The sequence below is a fragment of the Chaetura pelagica genome, unplaced genomic scaffold, assembly GCF_000747805.2.
Source record: "Chaetura pelagica isolate M959 unplaced genomic scaffold, ChaPel_1.0 scaffold36, whole genome shotgun sequence".
Classification (NCBI taxonomy): domain Eukaryota; kingdom Metazoa; phylum Chordata; class Aves; order Apodiformes; family Apodidae; genus Chaetura; species Chaetura pelagica.
The window spans coordinates 2,419,994-2,444,480 of NW_009953726.1; the positions used below are offsets into that span (position 1 = coordinate 2,419,994).

Genomic DNA, 24,487 nt, shown 5'->3' on the forward strand with positions numbered 1-24,487 from the left:
GGGTCTGCGGGCCGGGCATGGGGCGGTGTGAGCGGCAGGAGAGCGGCTGGATGCTCCTGCATCCCTGCGGGGAGAGGGGAGGGTGGGAACCCGGCTTCTGGGGCATCGCCCCAGTGCCCCGGGGAGCCCTGACGGATGAAGAAGCAGCCAATTCACATGGGATGGTGCAGCGGGCGATGCCTTTCGGAGGGTGTTTAAACCCGCAAGGAGTTTAGAGCCATGGTCAGGTGAAGGATCCGCTTGCTCAAACCATCGTGCGCTGCCACACGAATGTTAAATCTGCTGGCTGTGGGGCTGTACCGCTCTCCGCTTGACCATCAGCATCAACTCATTGGTCTAAAGGCCGCTCCTTGAAGCTGGGCATTTCAAACCATTAGCTCCTACAACCACACGAAGCTTCAGGCACAAAAGCATCTTTCCTTGTTTATTATATTTCCCGAAAGGCGGCAGGAATCCAACCCTTGTAGGTAAGTAGGAAACAAGCAGCCGTCAGGTCAGTAGCTGCGGTCTTTGAGCACCAATTGCCGCTTTCACTGACGGTCAGAACTAGTGGAGCTGTTAGACACGGGCTGGACAGGTTTTAGCAGCTGCAGGGGCAGAGCAGCACCTGCTGAGTCTTGGGTCGTTTGGTTGTTTTGTTCTTCTGAAAAGACATTTTCATTTGGATTCCTGTTTAAGAGACGTAGGGCAATGACCCCATTCATCCAGTTTGTGGCCCCGTCTTCAACAGACTGTACTGGTTTTGAAACAGAATACCAGTGCTGCTGGAAAAACAGTTACAATGGACTCCTGCCCAGTGAACTTAAGGATCCAAAGCACAAGCAAGTTAGTAACTGACACATGGTGGAGTGAGTTCATCATTGCTTACACATCAAGCCAAGCCCTACTTAGTTACCTGAGTTATCCCTTAATTTAAAAGGAGTGGAGGAGCTCGGCTCTGGAGTGGTGCTGAATTGGTAAAGCTTGACTGTGTTTTCTGATAATTTTATTTATTTATTTATTTATTTAAAGCATGCAGTGAATGTTGTGGTTTCTCAGAAGTGGATGTTTCAAGAAATGCTAAATGGAAATGCCTTTTTTTTTTTTTTCTTTTTTTTCTTTCCCCTGAGGCAGATGAGGCTGCACATCGTGGCACTTTAATTGTGTAAGACCATGTAGGATGTAGTGAGGCTGAGGCTGCCCAGATGTTAACATCTGCCAAGTCTTTCCTTGCAGAAAGTTTGGCTAGTTTGGTTTGAAGACTGAAAATGCAGTGGAATGTCAAATTCTCCTTCTGTGTATATACAGTGAAATACAGGGTCAAGATTTAGCCTAATAAATCCTTTTGTTTTCTTGAGAAATGGTGTGTTTTCATCTAGGGCTCCTTCAGATTTTTCATTATTAAATTTTCATTCTTAATACACTGTCTTCCAAATGAAAAGAAAAAAAGTTAAAGAAATTTAAATTATTTAAGGAAGAATGTGCTGGTTACTCTATCTTCTTTGTCTTCATGTTTAACCCCTAAACAAGTGCTGTTTGCCCTATTAATTCCTCGTTTATAAGTTGCAAGTTAAGAAGCCATTTATTCTGCATAGATTTAAAAAAGAAAATGGGGTTCTCCAGTTGCACATGGCAAAAGACAACTCCTTTTTTTTAAAAAAAATAATCTTGTATTATTCTATTGGAGCACATTTTCAAGTTGAAAACATGAAAATCATGTTTAAATGTATTTTCATTAAAATGAATCATGGATCTATTTTATTAGTGTGTTCAAACTTCTATATGTACAAACATACAACTAACACCAGATAACAGGATCATACTCTATTGTGACAGCACTTGCCTTCTGTTCTCAGACTTCCCAAGCCAAAACACTACAGAAGATTTTTAATCTGTGCAATGGGAAGCAGAATTGATTTAACAAGAGGGCAGGAGTCACAAGTTCTTGATAATCATTTGCATGTACTGAGAGCAAGTGAAATCACCTGGAGACATGATTTGGGATTCAGACTAGTTTCTGTTTTGCTACTAAGGGCGTGTTTGATGTGATAACTCAGAGGTTTCATAAACGTTATCTGACCCTCTGGCTCCGTATCTGTTGCTCTCTGTAGCTTCCCACAGGAAAACCTACACCCTCCCTCACATCTGACTCCTTAAATTATGTGCTTAACCTCTTTTGTTCATGCATGTAGTCTGCTTAATTCAGGTGGGATAGCTGTTGTTTCTGAGATGAACAGGATTCAGCTGTCAGGGCAAGACACTAATTATAAATGCTTTTGGAAGACAGACCAGATGTGTGCTTAGTGGGAAAGTTTCTGGCTTCAGCTGTAGGTAAGTCAGACCTCAAACATGCATGGAGTTTTAGTTATGCTGCACAGTGGTTATTTAGTTCACTTTGAAAAGTGGTTTTGTCATCTACCTTTTGAAACAGGGGTTAGGAGATGAACAGAAAGATCAGAGATGTCACGAATTAGAAACAAACCCTCTCTTTTATTGAATTTTATACTGTTACACAATCAAAAAGAAATACAGTCACAAGTATGTCAAAATGTTTCAAGAGAAATATCAATTGCAATATGTTGTACTTGGTTCCAAAAAAGAATTCCATTAAAATATACCACTTCTTCATGAGAGAATACTGCTATTATTCACAAAATCTACCATACTGTATTAATCCAGTAGCAAACTCTTTTTAACTTTTTGGTAACTTGGCAAGCCTTGCTCAAGGTAAACAGGGAAGCAGAAGGAAAATGACAACTCGTTTTTAGAATTTGGATCAAAAAAAAAATATTACAGTTCTCTAAAAGGGACCTTTCCAGGGAGCTTAACTGCTAATGGTATTTAATGAAAGCTGGATACCCAACTTACATGAATACCTATGAAAATTATCTTCCTACAAAGTACTCCTGTGAAATATTTATTTTCATGCTGGACAATTACAGTTTTAATGTGCGTAAGTGCTGTGACATTTGAGTGAGATGTGTGTTGTGTTCAGTAGCAGCTAATTGGAGGGGACTGGAACAGATGGGTTGACCTCAGGGACATCCAGCCTGTTGGACAGTGGTTGGGCACTCAGGACTCGCACGGCACTGTGCATCCAAGGGACCCCTTCATTCAGCAGTGAAACGGGGGAGACAGCTTGCCAACAGATACTGGTGAAACAGCCCACATTTCTGCCTTCAGCTACCATTGTTTAGCTGTTTCATTAAACAGCTTTTCAAAGAAGGAAAAATTACTACTAAATACCCAGTAGCTTAACCTGTAATCATCAGACTTTTTTGATCCTACCGTTGTATTTTGTTGGAAGCAAAGGTGATCAATTCATCCAAAATTTGAAGTATTTCAATTGTCACCAGGGTTATGTGTAAAATTTTAATTGTTCTTTCTGGCCTTAACCTATGATTCTTTAATTCAATAATTACTTAGGAAGAGTTTAATGTGTGTACACAGACACACAGGAAACTGAATAGGAAACCCAAAGGTTTTCAAAGATCAGCATAATCCAAGCCTACCTCATTACATGGGAGGAAAGTACAATAGAAGGATGTACTTTGGACTCAGGCTACTTTAATTTGTTCAGTGTATAACACCTGAGATCAAGTAAGTGGACAGCAGACTTAAGTGACTTTTTGGGAGCTACACCTATGGTTTATTATAACTATTTTCAGGTAAAGGAATGAATGATGGCATCATAATTAGTAGTTTAAAAATTCCTCGACCTTTTAACAAAACCATCATTGTTCTTGATAAAAAAACATCAATTGGAATCCATATGTAAAAATAATGATTGTGCTATGCCATGGAGGAGGCATGGCTTGACTACTGCTGTAGTCACAATAACCTTCCTGAAGCTTAGTTATTCTCAGTTTATCATTTCCACATCATCTAGCACGTTCCATATGCAGAAGGAAACACTACCTGCCTACAGCTTCTTTACTACCACTTAAGAATGAATGCTCTAATGTAGTGCCTCAACATTTTAAAAGGTAGCAGGTCAGCAAAGGAATGATTCAAAATCAAAATAAGAAAGCACTTAGAAGTTAATGTATTCTAGAAACTCATCCTCCAAAGAAGGTTTAGACTCAGGGTGTGTATTCCTAGAATCATAGAATGTATTGGGTTGGAAGGGACCTATAAAGATCATCTAGTCCAAAGAATTTAAGCAAACAAACAAACAAAAAGTAATTTTAAAAAAGGCAGTTAAAAGATTTTGTGACTTCACATCTAGATTTAGCACAGATCTTACAACGCCAGAGCAATTACTGTTACTTTTCCTTGCTTTCACCAATCTCTCTAAGAGGTTGGGTGGTTGGTTGTTGTTGGTTTTTTTCCTAAAACAAACCAATACAGCTATTGCAGTTCATTCCACTTATACCAGGGCAATAAACAAAATGCTCTGCCTTGCTATTATGTATAATAAAAAAATGTGAGTTAGGAAGATTCTTAGATGAAACATGGCTCATTTAAATCCACAGCTGCTGTCATTAAGACCAGAGATTATACCAGCAGGCTCATAACCATAAATCATGTGGGACACTTAAGTCTTCCTCTTTTAACATTAATTTTTCTCTATGAAAACTGACTGCCCTCTTTAAATTACACTGAAGAGGAACTGACTGACCCAAAAAGGTCAGGCTTCTCCAAAATAAGGTCAAGAGAGCAGCAGAACAGTATCAAGCAAGATGCTATGCAGTTTCTCTTGGAGACAAAAAGGGATAACCCACCAGGCCAGCTCAAAGCTTGCTGGGGCTGTGAGAAAAGCAGAACCCACTTGTACCTTTCACATCTCTGCAAAATTCTCCCTGCCCCAGACAGGTTGTGTCAATCCATGCAGAGCAAAGCAGGGTGCTGGTGCTTTTTTTACTAAGCCTTTAGCACCTTCACTCTATAAACCTGTGAACTGCTGCCACAGAAAGGGATGCCATGGGAAGAATGCCATCCAAGAGACCTCACGCTGCAGGTATGCAGCAGCTCTGCTGCTTTTATCCAGATACATTTGTAAGCTTTGCACACTTAAAGGCTGCATTAAAAATCTTTAAAATTTAGCAGCAGGGGTGTATGTTCAAAATGTTCTCTGAACAAAGTTTCATCTTTAGCTTAGAGCACCTACATGCTTTCTCCTCTTTCTGCAACTTATACTCAACCTTTAAGAAGTATGCAGTTGTCTTCTGCTACCAGTGCCTTATCCTTTTTTTGTTAGTTGGTAGCTGATAATCTCCATTTAGTTTAGTACACTTGTGTCAGCTCAAAGCGCTCATTTCACTGAAAGAGTAACAGGAATTTTAGGAAACAGGTTAAGCTTATGTACCACTATATTAATTTCAAAAGAGTCTGATGAAAGCAAAGTTTCTAAAATAAAACAAAGATAATTCTCCACATTTGATTTCTTACATTGAGCTAAGGGATTTTTTTAAAATAATCTGAAGAATGCACAGAATATCTTGACCATATTTACACATTACAAGGTTGTATCAGTAGCATAATGTTTTATGACAGCAAAATGAGGAAAGTCACTTAGTCAAAGTTACTGAGTCAACAGCACAAGAATGTAGAATAAGCTTTATCATAAATTACCATCATAATTTTTAAATCATGCAGTTTTGTGAAGAAAAAAAAATCCATCTTTAATTGATCATTCCTGTGAATTTTATTTTCCTGCTTTCTAGTGTTACCTTGACAAAGCTTCCAGAGACAAGCTTTTAATTTGTTCACACAGAAGAATCTTTCCACTCTCAAAAAACACATGATGCCTCCTCCCTTTCAAGTTTGCTAACTGGTGTGGATAACAGAGTTTAAAAGTTTAACATCTTTGGCGAGCAGTAGTACAACACTGTCTGGGAGACTTCAGTACTGAATAGGCTCAAATAATGAACGCAGAGATGTTACAATCAAAATAAGGGAGCAGTGATTTCCAATCGACTCTAAGTTAAAAAGGGAACACTGATGAACAACAACCACTAACAAAAATATAAATTATCTCATTTCTCTCAGGTAACACACTCCCCGAGGGGGCCTGGTCCACGTATAGTTTATTGATGTAAGAAAACAATACAGTTAGTGTTAGATCCAACCACAAAGAGCAAAAGAATGAGTGAATGAAGGTTTTGTACAGTACATATAGGAAAATAAGATGTTTGTGACAACTATATATTTCTAAATAAAAAGGCTTCTAAATATATTCAAGTTATTGAAATCTACATGAAAACATATGGATGTTAATAGCAACAAGGTGCATAAAACCAAAACATCAAAATATTGAGCAACTCAATGAAGTACTAGATAAAACTCTGCTAACAATGCAAGATGTTTTACAATCTGCTTGAAATATCACCTATACCACACAGGGTAAGCTGAACATTTAGATTTAAGATCATACACAATATTAGCATTAACTTCAACAACTACAGGCAGGGATTTATTTCTTTTTTTTTTTAAGCTGGCAAAGTGACTACTTTAAGAACATCAATCTCTCTCTAAATTGAGAACATATCCAAATAAAATGCTGCTAGCCCTTTCCAGATAAAAGCCTTTCCTTTGACTAACCACACTCCTGTAAGTCAAAAGCGTAAGACAGCATTTCAGAAAAATGTATATTACAACGTGACTAAAATAATGACATAATCCAGGTTTAAACATGATTTTCATAGGCAAACAAAAGAAGATTCTTCTTAAAAACTAGTTTTTATAAACGCAGAATATATTGCATGATGAACTGCTGGTATTTTTTAAGAAAATATATTGTGCGATTGTGGCTACAATGCACTGCTGCAAAGCATTGTTGTTTCTTATAAAAACTATTAAAATAAAAAAAACCTTATTTGAACATAAAGAGTAAAGAGAGCACAAGTCTTCCAGCTACCTATGAAGAGCAGGATGGAAGGATTGCCAGTTTTTCCTGTGTTGGCATTTTACTAATGGTAAGTTTTGGTGACCAACTCCCCAGCCAAAAAATAAATAGTTTTTTAAAATCAGGTGCATATTTCAAAGCTGCTATTGCAAGTGTTTTAAATGTAATGGACTTAAAAGTGTATGTACCAAAGAATTATAAAAATGCACTATAGTTTGAGTTATTGTTACATAAAGAACACATTAAAAAGACTGTCAAAATAAGTAGAAAGGGGATCAAAACGGAACTAACTGAATTAGTGCAGTACTGTAGCCAGGCTTCTAAAATCAGATATAGAAAATATAAATAGACTGCTTTAGGTGATGATTCACCAGTGTCCAAAAAAGAAACAAGTATTGTGAAAGCTCAGTTAACTTGATCCAGAGCTCTGAGCAGTTCTTCACCCTGTAGCAGGTTTCTGTTGCCTTGTACGGGTGCGTTTACTTCGCAATCGTAACTGGTGAGCTGGGGTAGTCCACTTTCATCCATCGACTGCCCTAGAAGTTTACTTGCTATGTCTAAAGAGGGAGGGGGAAGGAAAAAAAAAGTACTCTTTATTCATCACGCTTAACCTTTCCCCCAGAGTTGTTCAGAAAGAATTTTGGACAAGTTCCTGTCACTCGGTTCCCTTCCACACAGCCCACCCTCCACCCTCCTCTACATGCTAAAAGGCACTGACCAGTTGATAGCAGAATGATTGTCTTTTGCTCCACTCCATTAGGACCAGTTGTTTTGCATCCCTTTACACGCTTCCAAGCAAGTGATGCATTTCCTCCACGGTCACCTGTCTGCTGGAATAAAGTCCCCTGGAAAGAAAGAAAGAAAAATCAATCTTCTTTATCGAATACTGTCTCTTCCTAGCCCTCCACATCCCTCTTCCCAGCTAACACTTTCTGTCACTGATTACTAGTGTAGGCATTGTTACAATTTAAAGTGGAATTCATTCAGAACTTGGGGAGAAACATGATTTCCAAGTATACTGGCCTTGAAAATTATGTAAAAGAAAACTGAATCAGGTTTCAAGACCTTACTTCCTTTACAGTAAATCCTGGTTATCATCAATTACCACGCTCAAGATTAGCATGTTCATGTTCACATACACACCCATTTAATTACCACTGCTAGAGTGTGAGTAAGCAGCAGGTTTTCACTGCAGTGTCTGATGGTTTTCTGCACTGGAATTAATAGTGTAGACAGGAGATTCAGGAACCTTGGTGGGTCGATTCTATCTAAATTTAAGATGTAAATTCTGCTTGCACTCCAGTTATTGCCACCAAGCCCTCTGACCCAAATCTTGTGGGGAATGCAAAGCCATTCTGTTGCAGACATTGCTCTTTAGCATATTGTTTTGACAGCAGCAGAGAAGATGCAGAGATTAGAAAGCTTTTAAGGGCTCCATATAATTAGGGTAAGTAAAAAGAAGCTGCCACTGAAACACATGGGATAGAAGGAAAAAATCACCATCCTAGTATTGAGTTTGCTAGCAGAAGTAGTTGAATTTGCAAAGTTTTGTCTTGTTAGCAGTAATGAATGCTGCAAAAAGAGGAAAAGGTATTTCAGAACGCTGCCATGATCCTGAACACTTAAAACAGTAAAGAGCACATGTTTTCAGGTTGTAAAAAAATCCACGCAAGTCAAAAAGACAGTTGTATAACAGAAGTTAGAATTAAAGAACTCCAACTTGCAAGCTGCATTTCATATATTTCATAGTAAGGTCAGTCACCTACATTGTTGCTGGTTTTGTTTCTTTTTACCATGAATATAATAAAGCCCTTAATATTAAGATACAACATACACCTCTCTCAATGTAATGATTCAAATCCTTGTTTCATGATCTTATGGTAACACATCTTGCCCTTGTCTAATTCTCCTGTTTTCTTGAACATTGAAGTAGTATTTTACTTTTGTCTTCACTTGTTTTCACTCTTTGCAAAGTCCTGCTTCCTTACAGCTAAGAAGCTGTAGCAAGTTTTTGCGCAATCCCAGAACACCATGTTTTATACACTTGGATTTACCATCATTTTTTTCCCTGCCATGTGCAAGGCCTAGTTCATCCACTCAGAAATCCATTGTGGGAAAGAAGCCAAACAAAAGCACTTGTTTGAAATAATGTCAGTAAGACCCAGCAACATGGAAAATACAGCTTCTGCCTGTGCAGAAACCATCCAAATATTTACAACTCTGTTGTCAGATATGGTAAAAAGAAAAAGGTTTAGCAAAAGGTGAAGCTTTAACCTGTAAGCATTAAAAAGGCACTAAGCATAGAAGCCTAAATGCTACTACAGCAGTTAATGATGACAACCCATGCTATTGTATTTTATGAGCAACACCGTGTCAGCTATAGCACCATCCCATGAGAAAGAGGCAATGAAAGGCAATACAATTCTTGCAGAGCTTTGAATTCTTACAGGGCTACTGGAAGCAACAGAACAACATGCATGGAGGTGCAAAGCACTTAGCAAATGAAATCAATGGCATAAGAATGATGTGGTTATTTTTAAATAAAGCCTGGTTGCCTCAGAAAAAAAAAAGAACATGTAAAAGCTTTCTCAGCTCTTCTAGAGGAAGACCCTAAACCAGAATGGTGATACAGGAATAACTTTTAGTTCAGATGAAAAATAAAAATGCACTGTAAAACATGATGGATGGCTACACCTAGGAGATGGACAACTAGAGAGACAAAGAATCTCAAAGACTACATTGCAGCTGAGGAACTAAGAATCAACCGTGGAAAAACTTAAGCAAAGAGGGAATTTGCAATGAAGGCAAGAAGAGAAAGAACAGTGTGTAATGGCAAAGCTCAAGATTTCAAAATACTAAGAACTGACAGCAAGAGACAAAGATCATGGACACAAAATACCCTTGCAGTAAATAAGCTGGATAGCCCAAATGAAGAGACATAAATGTAAGAATACCCAAAAAGTTTCTTTTGAAAAGCTGAGATGATGATGAGCTACTCACCATCACATGCACTAATTTTAGAGAGTGTGCATGAAATGAAAGCAGTAGTAACATACATTTGCTAAGTTACACAAATTCTGTTCCCTTATATGGTTCAGATGATCTTGTTATCTGATCAAATAGAGCAATCTCAGACTTGGTGGAAAAACAAAAGCACAGAAAGAAGCTTAAGAGCACTGTCTCCCCTATTGACAAATGTGAAAATTGCATTTAAATCAAGAAGTTAAACAAATATGGCAATTATAAATCTAAATTTGATGTCTTACATTTGTACATATTCCACTGATAACATACATGTTCACAAAAGAAGTAAGTACCTTCTATCTAATCAAGAAACATGCTTGGGTACAGAGGGCACTTTTGAAACAGCTAACAGAGATAATTAAAATTAGAGTATCTGCATGTATGTGGGAATTTCACAATCGAACAATTATTTCTGATCCCAAGATTCCACTGCTTACCAATGGCTAAACTCAGGAGTCTGCACTGATGCCTCATTTAAGAAACTGCAAGGTTAAAAGTGAATATTTTAAAATGGTAAAACAAAACTCACAATTCCAACTGCCTGAAAAAGTGAACCATCATGTTCCATTTTTCGTTTTCTCTGAGCATTATGCAAAGCTAGCATCTTTGGATTTAGTTCTTCATCCATTGCAGTAGATCTAAGAAAAATTGATTCAGGCTGTTAAGACGTTTCTACTACCCTCAGGCCATATCCCTTCTTTTGTGGACACTTAACATACAGTATCACAGAACTGAATTTATGAACTATACTACTTTTCTTTCATAATTGACTCAATTCAACAATCATTGTCTATGACCATAGTGAAAATTACAGCTTTTAATCTTGCTGTGAAGCTCAGAATGAGCTTCTTTGCAGAAAAAAAAAAAGTCTGATCTGAATATTTTTGTGTACAGATAAATGTTCTATGCATCACAAGTCTGACTTTGACTTTGCTGAGTTTCTATAATGATAAATACCTGCTACAAATGACACAGTCCATCATTATGACATCTGGCTTGCTTTAAAAGCAAGAAGTGGAAGCACACAGACAGTAGATGCCTCTTACCTCGTAACAAAGTGAGCAAGAAAAGCACCAGAAATACTGTGTGGGTATTGTAAATTGTAAATTGCCTACTGCACATTCTTTTAAAAAGGCTGCATGTCAGATTCAAGAGCAGAACAAAATTATGAACAGTTGGCATACAGCAGCTGCCTATTACATAAGTTGTTTATGTAAAGCCACTGCAAAATTAACTTGAGAGAACCTCACCAGTAAAACAAACAAAAAACTTATTTGAAAGGTCCAAAAATGTAAACGTATCAATTTCTACTTTGAAGTAGAAAGCCAAAGACAACATACAACAGTTGCAGTATTTCAGACTGTATTATAGCTAGCTTCTGGAACAGATGCTAGGACTTAAGCTTTGGTTTTAAAATACCTTTTGTTCAGAGTGACTGTTAGCAAACTGGGCACTCCCGGACAAGATTTTTCCGTCTGATCCAACGTTCCTTTTCCCGCTCGGTTCGGAGACGCGGTTCGACTCCTATTGCCACTATAAGGTGATGCTGGGGCACTACTCGTTTCACTGATGATGTGGGCAGGAGATGAAGGTGCAATTAGCGTCTTCACATCATCCACATGTTCTGTCACTGGTTTTTTTTCATCAGCAGTACTTGATGGTGTCTGAGGCTGCTGGAAGATGGTAATGGCTGCATTCTGAGAGCCAGATGAACTGCTTTCCAGTGGGGACAGCTGATCAAAGGAGCGCAACTGGAAGTCATCATCCATTGGGATGTAAGGAGCCAACATCTCCAAATCTAAATCAGTTTCCTGTAAAAGATGAGAGGTATGACTTCATGGCTTCATTAAGGCTCTTCCTTTTACCAAATCCTTACCATATATTCCTTTGCAATTTATTTTAATGAAAATATTACATAGAAGAGGAAGAAGGTTCCTCAAGACATTCTAAGAGAAGGCACATTGAGAGTAAGTATTAAGATGATACAGAATGTAAGTTTATGTACATTACCTGAGTAGAAAATGGATTTTTCGCTTCTGTATCTATTGCAAAGAGCTTCTCCACCAATTCCAATTTGAACTCAGCTATTTCATTATCCACATGAAAGCAGTAGTCGTTTGGACTACTGGGCTGTGAAAACATTTTGAGCAGAGTTTTAAGCTTCTGTCATTACCTCAGTTTGCGTTATATCTACAGATTCCCTGAAAAATGTTCTAATGTAAAAACTAATTCCAGGCTACAGTTGCATAAAATTAAAATGGGGGAAGAAAACATTTCTTGGTATGCATGCAAATTTACCCCATGTGGGGAGCACACAATTATTTGGAACCTGGAATAAGCCTTTACAGTAAATTATTGCAACTAATATGCTGTTCAGAGAAGTTGTCTCTGAACCATTATTTTCTAGAAAGGCCAATCCCAACTTCATTGTACCTCTATCAGGTGACATTGCACATGTTTGCAAGACTCACTTTAATGAAAAGATAATTCTCAGTATTAAAATGTATCTTTTTCCTCAGATCATGACAAGAGCTTAACTAAGTCACAACTTAGAAATAACCTTCAATTCCCGTCTTGGCTGCATCCTTAACCAGTTTGGCTCCACAAGTCCCCACAGCACGTACATTTTAATTAGGTAACTAACCTCAGGTGAACTTTGGCTGGTACTTGCATCAGAAGGGCTGGTTGGTTGCTCTTGCACCTGAGGCATGGTAAAAGAAAGTTCGAGTGGCTCTGTGTTTGGCTCCAGCTTTGATACAACCTCTCTATTGAGTGCAGGATCAGCATTGCTACGAAGTGGCTTTGTAGTTTCAGAGGCAGGTAGTGGGGACATTGCCATATTTATATTCTGCAATTTCTCACTGGATGAGGGGAGCATTACATCATTATACAAAGGAACTTCATCACATTGTTGTTCATCAGACTCTATAAAAATTAAAAGAAACCATCAACCTAAGTAACAATACTGTGCGTGTCTATGGACCTCATTAAATTTAAACAGCAGCTGAAGTATCACCAGGCAAGTGATACTGGGAGGTTATTTTTTGACATTTACTCTAAAACAATAACTTTAGTAATTTGCATGCTCTCAATTTTAAATACACACGCACCATTACTGCTGAAATCTAGAGAGATAATTGTGTCTCCAGCAGCTGGGGCCAGCACAGTTAAAGCATCTGGTTCCTGTTTAAGTTTTTCAAATAGGCTGTTGGTATCATCCAGGTCATCTTTGCTGAATATTTTGGTCATTTTCATATCAGGAGACTCCACTGGTTTTAGCATACACTCGGTTTGTCCAAGGGAAAAAATCAAGTCCTTCTGAACAATTCCACTGTCAGACAGGGAGGAAGATGACTGTTAAAGAACAGCTAAAAGGAATAAATTCAGGCTTCACATTTTTGTAAATAAAAAACCCAAACAAAACCAAATAAAACAAAACTCAAAAAAACCAAACAAACAAAAACAAACCCAAAAACCACCACACACACCACAATATTACCAGGATAGGAGCTTTAAGAATTCTTTTTTTCTTACTCATTCTTTCCTCAAATGGAACAGTCAAAGCAAGCACTATTTCTGTTCCCATTTTAAAAAGTGACAAAAATAAATATGCTTTTCTGAAAGCATTGATAAAGTAAGAAGAAAAAAAAGTTAGATATTTCCTAAAATGCTTTTTTTTGTTTTAAATTAGTGTGCAATATGTTGATAGATTAATAGTGGTACATTAACTGAAGTTTTGATAAACTAATTTAGGACTATTGGGCAATTGCAGAAAAACAGTCAACAAGTCTGCCTTCAGTTTAAGTTTTCAATTAAGAGCAATTCTAAAGAAAAAAAATAAATGGGATTAAGACAGACACCATTACTCTTGCTCTGACTCCATGGCTAAAAATTGTTAGTGAAATTCACTGCTCCAGACTGCAGATTAAGAGCTGGTCTAGAATGCACACAGATTATCAAATGTTTCCACTGTGACAGAACAGGCTGGCCCTACATTCATTTGCTTGCAGAAATCTTCCTGCTGGTATCACTAGATCAAAAAAATACTCTGTTTTCAAATACAATTCCTGATCCTAGGACTGGCAGTATTCTGAGCAACATTTCATGGGTAGGAAAGAGTAAAATCATAACACATTCAACAGGGGCTCACATTCTTAGCGAGTTAAAAAAAAAGGTGTGGTGCCATCAGAACCTGACTTTGTCTTCAATAAAGATGATGACAGAAAATAGCAACATCTACTCAACTTACCTCAGCACGTAGTTTACGCACACTATGCACTGTGGCTGAGAATTCTTAGTGTTGTATATAACAGTTGCTTGAGTTTCAACCCAGACATAGCCACCTTGTTTAGCAAGCATTCTGTACTGTCCTGTTGTCACCTGCCCTTTTGTGAACACTAAAAGCAGAAAGGACACCAGCTTTAATTAACAGGCAGGAAAAAACCCAAAACCGTGGAAGTATTAACTGCAGATTCGTCTCTGCAATTAAAATAAAGCTCTCATTCTGCTGCTGCTTCCCCCAGTGATCTCATCTCTTGTAGTTGGAGGGCTTGAAATACATCTTTTCACTTACTGTCGTGGTGTGTTTTGGTCAGATGATCAGAATCCAGTGCATGATAGTACTCATAGATTGAGCGACCCAGGAGTTCCTCTGGCTCATAGCCCATCAACTCTGTAATTCTTTAAAACAAGGGGAAAAAAAACTGCTAAGTAAAAGCAGACATGGACTAGCACAAATACCAGAGCATTTGGATGCACATCTAGAAAAATCCTAGCAGTCACTTCCATGCACATTAGTAGAAAATTTGCTTTATTGGGAGTTTTTTAAATAAATCTGTATATTTTTAATGTTTCTTTAAAAGAGAAATTTCAGCAGGCATGGGATTTTACTTCTCAATCAGTATTTATAAATCATGTCCAATGGTAGACAGGATTAAGAAAATCCCTGCTTTCTAGACCTAGACTTTTTTTTTCCCTAAAGGTAGACCAGCTACTTACAGACTAGCACATCCAGCTTATACAAATATGAGAACTGAATAAAAAAACAAAGACATGCTTCAGCAGTTTTAATCCTGCAACTAAGAAATTAACATATCAGATTTATTCTTCCCACTCAACCACCACTGACAGCTTTTTAAAGAAAACAGTATGTTCTTCAGCCCCCAGAGGGCACTGCTAACCAGGGGAAAACTTTTATTTTGCCCAATTCTACATGCAGAATATGATCAAGTAAGTACCTTTGATGTGACATTTTCAGTCACATAAAGCTCAGGTTTCTGCAGGGAACAACAAATAACCTGCACTAACATCACTTTGTGTCTAACGCAGCAACTAATTAGAAGTTTGTTTTTGTTGCAAAGAAAAGGAAACAGGGTGTAACAAATAATACCCAATTAAAAAAACAACAAACCAAAAAACCTACCAAACAAGCAAAAAAACCCAAACAACCCCAAAATAAAAAAACTCATGTCAATTATTTCCTTCACTTGTTTTTCAAATTTCTCAAGGTAAGTTTCCAGAGGACAGTAGGAGCAGTCTTATGTATTTGACTACATCCATGGTTTGTACCAGAACACAAAAATCTCATTTTCAACAGCATGTTTTAATAGTATTAATACTACAGCTGAATTTTTTGGGCATTTTGGATTGAAGAAAGCAGACACTGATCACCCAGAGCAAGGGAGAGGGAGGAAGCATTAGCAATAATGCATCTGACTAGCATTACACACACACTCTTCAGTCACTAAATTGCACCACCATTTTGACAAACCTAAAATCTTTCCTGTTTTCTCAGTGCACAGAAAAATATTCTCATTTCAAGTTAATCACTGCCACTACACTCAAGACCATTTTGAACAGGCAAAGCATTTTTCCCCCAAGTAATAGCCCTGGATCCTCCTTAGATGTCAAAATCTGTCTTTTGAATAAGACATCCTGATCAGTTAGTAAAAGCTGAAGTATCCTACTGATGATTCCACTGCACAGATGAATCAAGTTAGTGAGCAAGACTACTTAAATGTACAATACCAGTATTAGCCAATATGTACCAACCCTGCAAATTCCTTCAAATGAATTATTTTCTCAAGTACAAAATATATATTACCTTTCATCACAGTAGGAAAACTTCATATCAAGACTGTGACGACTGAGGAAGGTTTTACTGTCCAAGGGGACCTCAATGTTTGATGGATGAGGAATAGGTTCACAGATCAACACCAGACATGTCATGGGAGGCTTTTTATAGCCACAGTGGGTTTGATTACCACATGTGTCGTACACACGGATGTGTCCAGTGCAGTGCAGTACCTACAGGAAAGTTTATTTTAAAAAACAGACAAGGTCTTGTCTGTCAGACAACACAATCATACTGCCCTTAGCATGCCTACACGCCTAGAGCAAAGTCCTTCCCCTCCCCACCCCTCAATGTGATAGCAACAACAGAAAGGCAGCAGTGCTCCTAGACAGGTGGCTGAAGGAGAGCAGCAGTTCCCCTCCTGCTACATGGACTGTGACATACACAGGCTGCCAACTCTTCCCTCTCATGCCCTGGCTGAAGCAACACTAGATATTTCTGCATTTCTGTGAACTGTTCTCTGGAAGTTACATCAATGACGACACTGATAAGTATTTGCCTCAGGAAAAGGCATCTTATTATTTAAATTGGAAAGTTATGGTAATAGTAGCAACCTCCATTTTAGATCTTCTGCAGAAGTGATGACTGAGATCAAATATATTTTTCAAGAGGCAAGAGTTTTATACTTTGTGGTGTGGTTCTTTTAACCATTTTCAAGTAGAATTTATTTACAGACAGCAGCAAAGAACAAAGTTCTTTGATCCAGAATAACTACATTTAGGTTATAAAAGAGAATTGTGAGCCATAATACCACTTGATACAGGAAAAGGTTACTTTTTGTCCAAAGGAGAAAACGCATTCACTGCAAAAAGTTATCAAGCTGGGCTCTTTTTTGTTCCAACTGTTACAAAAGGGATAGCCAACAGCTTCAGAAAGAATGGTATTAAAGTCCTTCAGAGAGACCTCAACTGTCACATTTACACACAAATCAAAAGAAACTGAGATTCAGCTTAAGTAAAAGATTTTTCTTCTCAGAGAAGGTTTTATGCAACCTTAATTTAGTAATTATTATTTCTAGTAAGTAAATTACCTCTAATTTAAAATGAAGAATTAATTAAGAGAGTTTTGAAAAACTAATTTTAAAACATTGTTTCAGTTCCCCCTGTGATGCATTAAAATTCAGCATATTGAAGCACAGCCACTAAATTAGTTAAGTGCTTAGTGAAACTCAAGCTTGTGACATGAAGTAAAACTGTTGAAATACAGTGTTATGACATCTGAAAAGGAAGCTGCCAAACTACGTCAATATTCCTTTACATTAGTTACCTTCCACGTAGCAGACTTTATATTCACTGTTCTTCCCCTGCTAGTCAGTGTGCACTTCATTCTGAGAAAAAAGCTGCGCTCCGTGTTTTGCTCTTTGCCCTTTTTCACAGGACCTAGCAAAAGCAAATAGTAAAACAGTTCTTCAGCTCTTGGGTCATCTTCCAAAGGCATAAAAAACCTCCATGTTATAGAACTCTTAAGACTAGGGGCAGACCCAAAAATTACGCACACAAGACTGATAAACCTGAGAGCACATTCAATAGCAACACTTTTCAGGATGAGTTTTACTAAAAGGTAGGCAAAAAACTGAAGTCTCAATGTTTTAAGATCAGTATCCTATTAGTAGCCAACTCCACAATCCCAGATTTCAGAAAAACAGGGTGCAGAGAGACTGCTTGAAGCTTTACTCTATTTTTGAACTGTGACAGAGGGCAAGATAAGCACCTGCAGAATGGGAAGTCCAGCTGAGTTGGTTTGCACTGAAGTACATCAGTAACTCATTGTAGAGAGGTTCAAATCAAGTGTGTTTTGGGTCTGCACTATGTTTTTTCACTTCAGAATTAACAATTCCACTGTTTACACACATCCAAATATTTCCAGTGATTTACCCTCTTAGACAGGGTCCAAGTTTTTAAACAAATTATTAGCATTCTTGGGGGGGGGAAGTCAAGAAATCCTAATCCAACTAATTCTTAGCAGCACTAACTTTTTAGCCTTCCTTGCTAACAACAGCCTTTGAGTTAAGCCTTTGCCTTTACAGGGGAGAAACTTTCAGAGTCAGTTACTAGCTAGGCTATTCTGGGCAAAGAAAATGGAAACTGATCCTAACAGTAGAGCTGCAAGCAGCTCTCTTTGTGTGGAAGAAGGAACTTAAGTACGTAGGATAAGAAGCAGTGGAAGAGCAAGTTTGCTAAGGTGTGCCAAGGAGTAAGGAGTAATGCTGGCAGAGAGTTGAAGTTTAGAAGATCTGAGCTTACTTCTGATACAGTTGATAAAATAATTTGCTCTCACCCTCCAGAGACAACAGTAGCTATGAAATTCTTCACGGTGGCTTGCACTGCAGCTACCAGTTTGACAAAATTTATCAGAAAAATATTAAAGCCCCTATGCTACTTTGTCTGTTGCTTATGGCAGAGACTAATGGGGGCAAGTCTACTTTATGCTACATCAAAATATCCTCAATAAAGGAGGGGGAAGAAAATCAATCAAGCCAAAGCTTACTTAATTCAGTATGTTTTTAAAAGAGTTAAACCAATCTAGAAATTCATAGCTGAAGATCACACAACGTTATGCTACCAAGTCCAGATGCTTAAGGTTCTGCTTTAAGAAGCAGCTCTAAAAGATGGAGCAACTTTCACAATTCTGATTCAGCAATGGATATTATTTTTAAAAATCACCAGCTTTGGAAGCTTTAAAAAACAACTCTGTAAAATCCAAATGCAGTTCAGTATCTGCCAATCACATTTATATTCATTTGCACCTGTACAATCCCAAAGGGGAATATTTAATACTCAATTTAAAACCAAAATAATTCCACTGATGCAAGAGCTGCAATAGAATGCAACCTGGGAAGACTAACAAATGCAAAAATGTACTATTATTACTGTAATTTAGACTTTTGTCTGCCAACTTCACTTGTTAAACAGATTTTGTAATAATGCTTTCCAGACATCTTATTCCAGTCTGGTCAATTTGAGACTAGAGTCAGTTTGCATGAAATTCAGTAATATAACATTTTTTAGAATTTAGAAAAAACTTTTGCAACAAGTCCAGTCTTTTTTACTGCTTTAGTGAAGTTGTTTCTCCACTCCAACCCACCCCTCCCAGATGCATTACCGTATTCCAAGAAGGGGTGGAGGGCCGAAGTCTAATCTAGCCTTAGAAACATACTTCAATATTAAGGGCAGAAAAGTCTAGCAATGTATATCATGGCTCTTATCATACCTCTTAATGCTCTATCTTATTAGGTCTCTGCCACTGAATTAAACAGAATGACAACATTAAATACTTCTGATTTACAGTGCTACATGAAGGCAGAGGTCAGACAGTAATTTGTCACTATCTAGATTCAGAGTCCATATAACCCTTGTTTGATGAAACAGGAATTAAAGAGGTCAGATTTTAGACTTCTAACAACTGAGTGAAGCAGATTTGTTTGGAGGCATGCAGGCTGCCAAGACTTCATAGTCTGTAACCAACCTTTAGAAGACAGAAAAGCAGTAATTCATGGGCATTTGTTAAATTCAAAAGCATACAGAACATGTGAACATGGTGTTCTACTCCCTCAGATAGAGAAAAGGAGAGTCAAAAATCTGAGAAGAGATACTAATTTCATGCACCAATTAAGGTGCAGAGAAACATCAATGCCAAAGCCCTTTTTGGGCCTGTTCAAGTATTCTCCCACTAGTTTTTCGTGTCCTAAATATAGTACCTTTTTTGTGTCTTAAGTATACCACCATAGATTTCTGGAAGAGAGCATTTGCTTTGAATTTGTCCTGTAAAGGCAAGCCCAGACCAAGACACATGCACCAATTTTTATCTCCATGTCCTTCTATAGCATTTTCTTAAGATCATTCTCCTTCAATCTACCTTTAATTTTATTCCTGTAGGCACACTAATTCTTTCAACTCTCAGTAACTCAGTTTTAGTCATTAATTTTGTTTTTAGAATAAAGGGTAATAACGAAGTCTCATCTCTCCTACAATTAGAAGATTGCCAAAACATTCTGGTTATTTCTGTTGTCAGTATGTCTGAACAGGGTTTGAGATTTAAGCAGCAAAATGTACTAGTTGGTTCTCTCAACACCCTTTTCTGGCAGATATCCAGCTGTACTGATGCAAACAGGAACTATACGTAAGTAAATTAAATAGACTTTTTTTTTCTTTCTTCTTACCATTTCTGTGTGTAAGCATTTCTCTCAGCTCTTCATGGTCACATGGATGAGCAAAATCAAATATACTGTGCCCCGTCAACTCAAACTGCAAAAAAATAAAAGGTATAGGGCTGTCTAACATCACATATACAAAAATTTAACAGCTTTTACAGATTTGAAACAGTCTTAGGAAATGTTTCACCTGAGTGAGTCCCATGCACTTGTTCACATTTTCAGACATGTAAATCATGTCCCCATCTTCAGACAGAACCATGACAAATCCATCAAGAGCTTTCAAGTAGAAACAGTTCAGTTCCTTCTCCATTTTGGCTTCTGTTTCCAGCTCACCTACAAGCAGACACACATTTTGAAGTAAATATCAACCATTCTTCGCTTACCATCAGGAATGACTTCTGGCACCATTCTGCACAGAGTCAACCTTGCAGGACTGTTCAAAACCAGTATAACTCATCAGATAAGTGACCAGTTATTCAAGCTCTAGTAATGGTATCACAAATCACAGAAAATCAGAGTGAGGTTAAACCTCTGTGCTTTTATGCATAAACCAAAAAACCTTCCACCTTAAGGAAGAAGTCTACATGGCAAAAATATTACCATTTCTCTCAAATAGGCATTACAAACTTTTCTCAGGGGCTTCCTAGGAGACATTTGAGAGTACATCTACCAAAGTTACTCCTCTATACAATATAGGTAGGTGTGCATGAGTACAAAGAACCATGACAGAATCCTTGGCATGCTATCCAGATACTGCATCATAAGCTAACTCAAGATACTCCTGAAGTTGCATGGGTAGGTGTAACTGCAGAGACAGACTTAGCCTCAGCTAATTTCACCTTCAGTGAAGTATAAATTACAAAAAAAACCCTGCAATTTATATTTAAGAGAAAGACCTACAGTTTGCTAAATCAGACTTGCACCCACCACCTACAGTTTCATTAAGCACGGTTGGAACAAGCAACTCTAGGGGAGAAGGAGGCTTAAGTGAAAGAAATTAACTTTGGGAGAAGGGTCAAATGAGACTGAAAACGGCACTACAGTTGTGATGAGCCAACTAGGATCATCAGAATAGAAAGGGAATAACAAAGCCCATTGAACAGTGCCTGTATTTTCCTGTGCCATCACCAATAGCCTATTTCTAGTGCAAGGTCTTCCACCTCTCCATAGAAAGGATGCAGCTGCTAAGACATTTAGCTGCCGACAGGTTTTGGGAACAGCTTCTTCCTCAATATACTTCCAGCCCCTTTTCCAGATTCTGCTCTGTCCACTCACCAGCATCTAGCAGCTTTCTCATGCGCAGGTAGCTGATGGTCAGTCTCATAATGGAAGCCTTGTCCAGATGTGCACTCACAGTGTGGGGCAGGGGCAGCTGATGAGCCAGCTCGTAGAACACTTCGGATTCCTTGCTCCTCCGGCACCGGGCTGCATCTCTTGACTTCTCTTTCCTGCGCTCCGAGCTAATCCTATAGAAACAAAGTCTGGGGTTAATAGAGGAAGCACAGTTTTCTGTTTTAAGTTAAATCTGAAATGAAGCTGCTAATTAACCAGTTTTTGAAATGGAGTAATTTAAAACTTCAATTTAAAAGCGTAACTGTAAATCTGTGTATAAAGTTCTGCAGCAGGTTGGGCTCTACCAGAACTAAATTCAAATCCAGAGTCTTCCAAAAAGATCAGCTCTTCAAACAGACATCTGTGTACTTAGAACCATTCCCAAAGTGCTTATCTTGCATCTTGAGTGCTGTCTCTCTAGCCTCCAAATCCTATTTCCTTCCTCTCTCCTGACTCCTTGAGTTTATTCAAAGTACTACAGTAGAAGTTATTTCCCACTAGATGCTCCAGTACTGTTGTGTACACACTCCTAAGTTGTCCCCTTTTTACCAGCCTTACGAAGCTCACCTAATAGGTCAGATAAGCAAGGGTATTGATTTAGCATAAGGTGTCCAGCTTTTCAAGTGATCCAGAACATCCGTTTCCCAGCTCTTTCTCCAATATAGCCTCTTCCATCGTCTCCTCTATACTGGAACACTCCAGTGGTTAAGAAGTTGCCTCATTCTCCTTCCATTGCCTCTGCTAAACTCGCCTCTCCCAGGATGCATGAAGTGAAGGATAGATCACACAGAGAAAGCACCAAAACAGCTGGGACACTCTGTCAGTCACTAATGTGGATAATCCTCTTTTTGCCCAGAATCACAAAGAATCATAGCATCGTCAGGGTTGGAAAACACCTCTAAGATCACCAAGTCCAACTGTCCAGAACCCAGACTGGTTCATGTTTGTCTCACACATCTGTCACAGGACTTGTTAACTAAGCGTTTTGAGACCAGAGCTCCAGGTTTTTCTTACATTTGAACAAGAACTCAATGCTGCTGTGGCCCCTGATGAAATCATGCCACAGCAGTTAAATATGCTTGTATTTTTAAATGGAAGATATAAAAGCATACAGTATTATTGTCCATTTTTCTTTCTCTATATTTATGTCTTTTGAAGGCACCATATCTTCACTTTGCAGACACCCGAGATACAAAAGGCAGCTACAATCATCTGCAGGATCCTCTTTTTTCCACTGACTTCCATTAAAACCGTAAGAGAAACATACGTCTAGGAACACTGCTTTTATAAGTCAAAGTGGTTTGCCTTTTAATGTTATCATTAAAAGACTGTCAGTAGTTGAAAAAGACAGAAAATAGACCACAGCACTATTTCCTACCAACAGTTTAGGAATTCCTTTTTTCAAATTTCACTACACTTCCAAGTCACATGCTGCCACTGCCAAATTCACGTTGCTACATCTGTGGATCTGTGCAAAAGCCCTTTTTAATTAGCACACATCTTGTGAGAGGTAGTACAAATGTCAGAGGAAAGCAATGCATGAGCTGATGTTGCCTGGGAAATAACAAACCAGATTCAAAGTCAGTCAAATCCATACCCAAAAGAACACATTTTCAGTCCTTTACCTGATGCATTACCCACAAAAGGCAAAAACCTGCTTAGTCTGTGCAGAAACATGAGAGCAACAATATTACAAAGACTGACCTGGAAGCGTGAATGCCTTGAAACATGAAAGAAGTTTAATAAGCTCTGATAAAGACAAATTAAGGCATCAGAATCTTTGGTACAATTACCTTATTTTTTTCCAGCTTCATAAAACTGCATGGCATCTCCATCCATCCCCAACCCCATCATCCTCTCTTCCTACCCCCTGCTGCTGCTGGTAGAAGGAAGTGCTAAAAGCTTGATTTTTCAGAATCATGTTTTATAAGAGCTACGTATAGGATCAAGTTTTCTCCTTTGGTAGCAAAAATCAGGCTACTAGACCACAGAAATCAGAATTTCTATGTAATAACAAACATTAATATAGCAACGTAATAGTAATGAGGGCTTTTTGAAAACTAACTTAGGGGTTAGTAGTAAAAAAAAAATAAATTAAAAAATCCAGACTTAACAATAGTTCCGGTTTCTGTGAATATAAGCTTGTGTTCCTCAGAAGGGTAGCCTAAAATATCTGATAGTATTTCCCATCTCGCAGATTTCTTCACATTCAGTTTTCCTGTGATAATAGACCTTCCTGCTCTAGTCATGGGTGTCTTGGTCTGAGAGGCTCCTGACGTACAGGTATACCTGGAAACTGCCATTACAAAAAGCCTGACCTTTAACAAAACTGAAAAAGTAGTTTAGCTATGTAACCTGACTGATTAAACATTTCTTACTGAAGACTAGTCTCAAGTACCTTTTCTCTTGGTGGAAAACCAAGGGCAGAGGTGAAATACCATCTGGACTCTCTTTGTCCTCTTTTTTTGGACCACGGATTTCACTAACAAAGGTAAAAATTACTTCTGCTGCCTTAAATTCAACCTTATAAGTCAAATTTTTCTTTGTTAGTTACTCATTCAAATCCTTGACCTGTATAAAGTTCCTCCTTATATATAAAATGAAGGACGAACTGCTGGAAGTAATTGCTTTCCACCTGCCTAGATGCCTGTAGTTTTATCATGCCTTCCTTTCCAACTGTAGACACTTTTAAGTTAAAACACCCATGCTTTGCCAATAATTATAGAATCATAGAATCATTAAGGTTGGAAAAGACCTTCAAGATCACCAAGTCCAACCATCCACCCTGCACCCCCATGACCATTAAACCATCTCCTGAAGCACCACATCTACCTGCTGCTCACACTATTCCTGATACAAGCCAGGATGCCGTTGGCCTTCTTGGCCACCTGGGCACAGTGCTGGCTCATGTTCAGCCAGTTGTCTGTGCACTTCAAGTCTACAAGTTTGTCAGGCTTGTATGAATCACCAGGGGCATGCAGAGAAGAACAAGGCAAGAGATGAAAATAGATGCTAACCT

General features: G+C 38.2%; 1 protein-coding gene across 1 annotated transcript in view; it reads right to left on the reverse strand.

The window, feature by feature from the left end:
• Positions 1-5,761: 5,761 nt before the first annotated feature.
• Positions 5,762-24,487, reverse strand: part of HIF1A (hypoxia inducible factor 1, alpha subunit (basic helix-loop-helix transcription factor)) — a 22,242-nt gene continuing 3,516 nt past the window's right edge. Inside the window, exons 3-17 of the mRNA XM_010000698.1 lie at positions 23,867-23,991; positions 21,412-21,602; positions 20,324-20,469; positions 20,143-20,227; positions 17,250-17,362; positions 15,954-16,156; positions 14,424-14,530; positions 14,100-14,247; positions 12,961-13,181; positions 12,495-12,775; positions 11,861-11,980; positions 11,270-11,661; positions 10,380-10,488; positions 7,545-7,671; positions 5,762-7,383 (exon numbers count right to left, since the gene is read on the reverse strand). Coding sequence (XP_009999000.1) covers positions 7,232-7,383; positions 7,545-7,671; positions 10,380-10,488; positions 11,270-11,661; positions 11,861-11,980; positions 12,495-12,775; positions 12,961-13,181; positions 14,100-14,247; positions 14,424-14,530; positions 15,954-16,156; positions 17,250-17,362; positions 20,143-20,227; positions 20,324-20,469; positions 21,412-21,602; positions 23,867-23,991 — 2,520 coding nt within the window. The 3' untranslated portion in view covers positions 5,762-7,231. The remainder of the gene's footprint in view (positions 7,384-7,544; positions 7,672-10,379; positions 10,489-11,269; positions 11,662-11,860; positions 11,981-12,494; positions 12,776-12,960; positions 13,182-14,099; positions 14,248-14,423; positions 14,531-15,953; positions 16,157-17,249; positions 17,363-20,142; positions 20,228-20,323; positions 20,470-21,411; positions 21,603-23,866; positions 23,992-24,487) is intronic.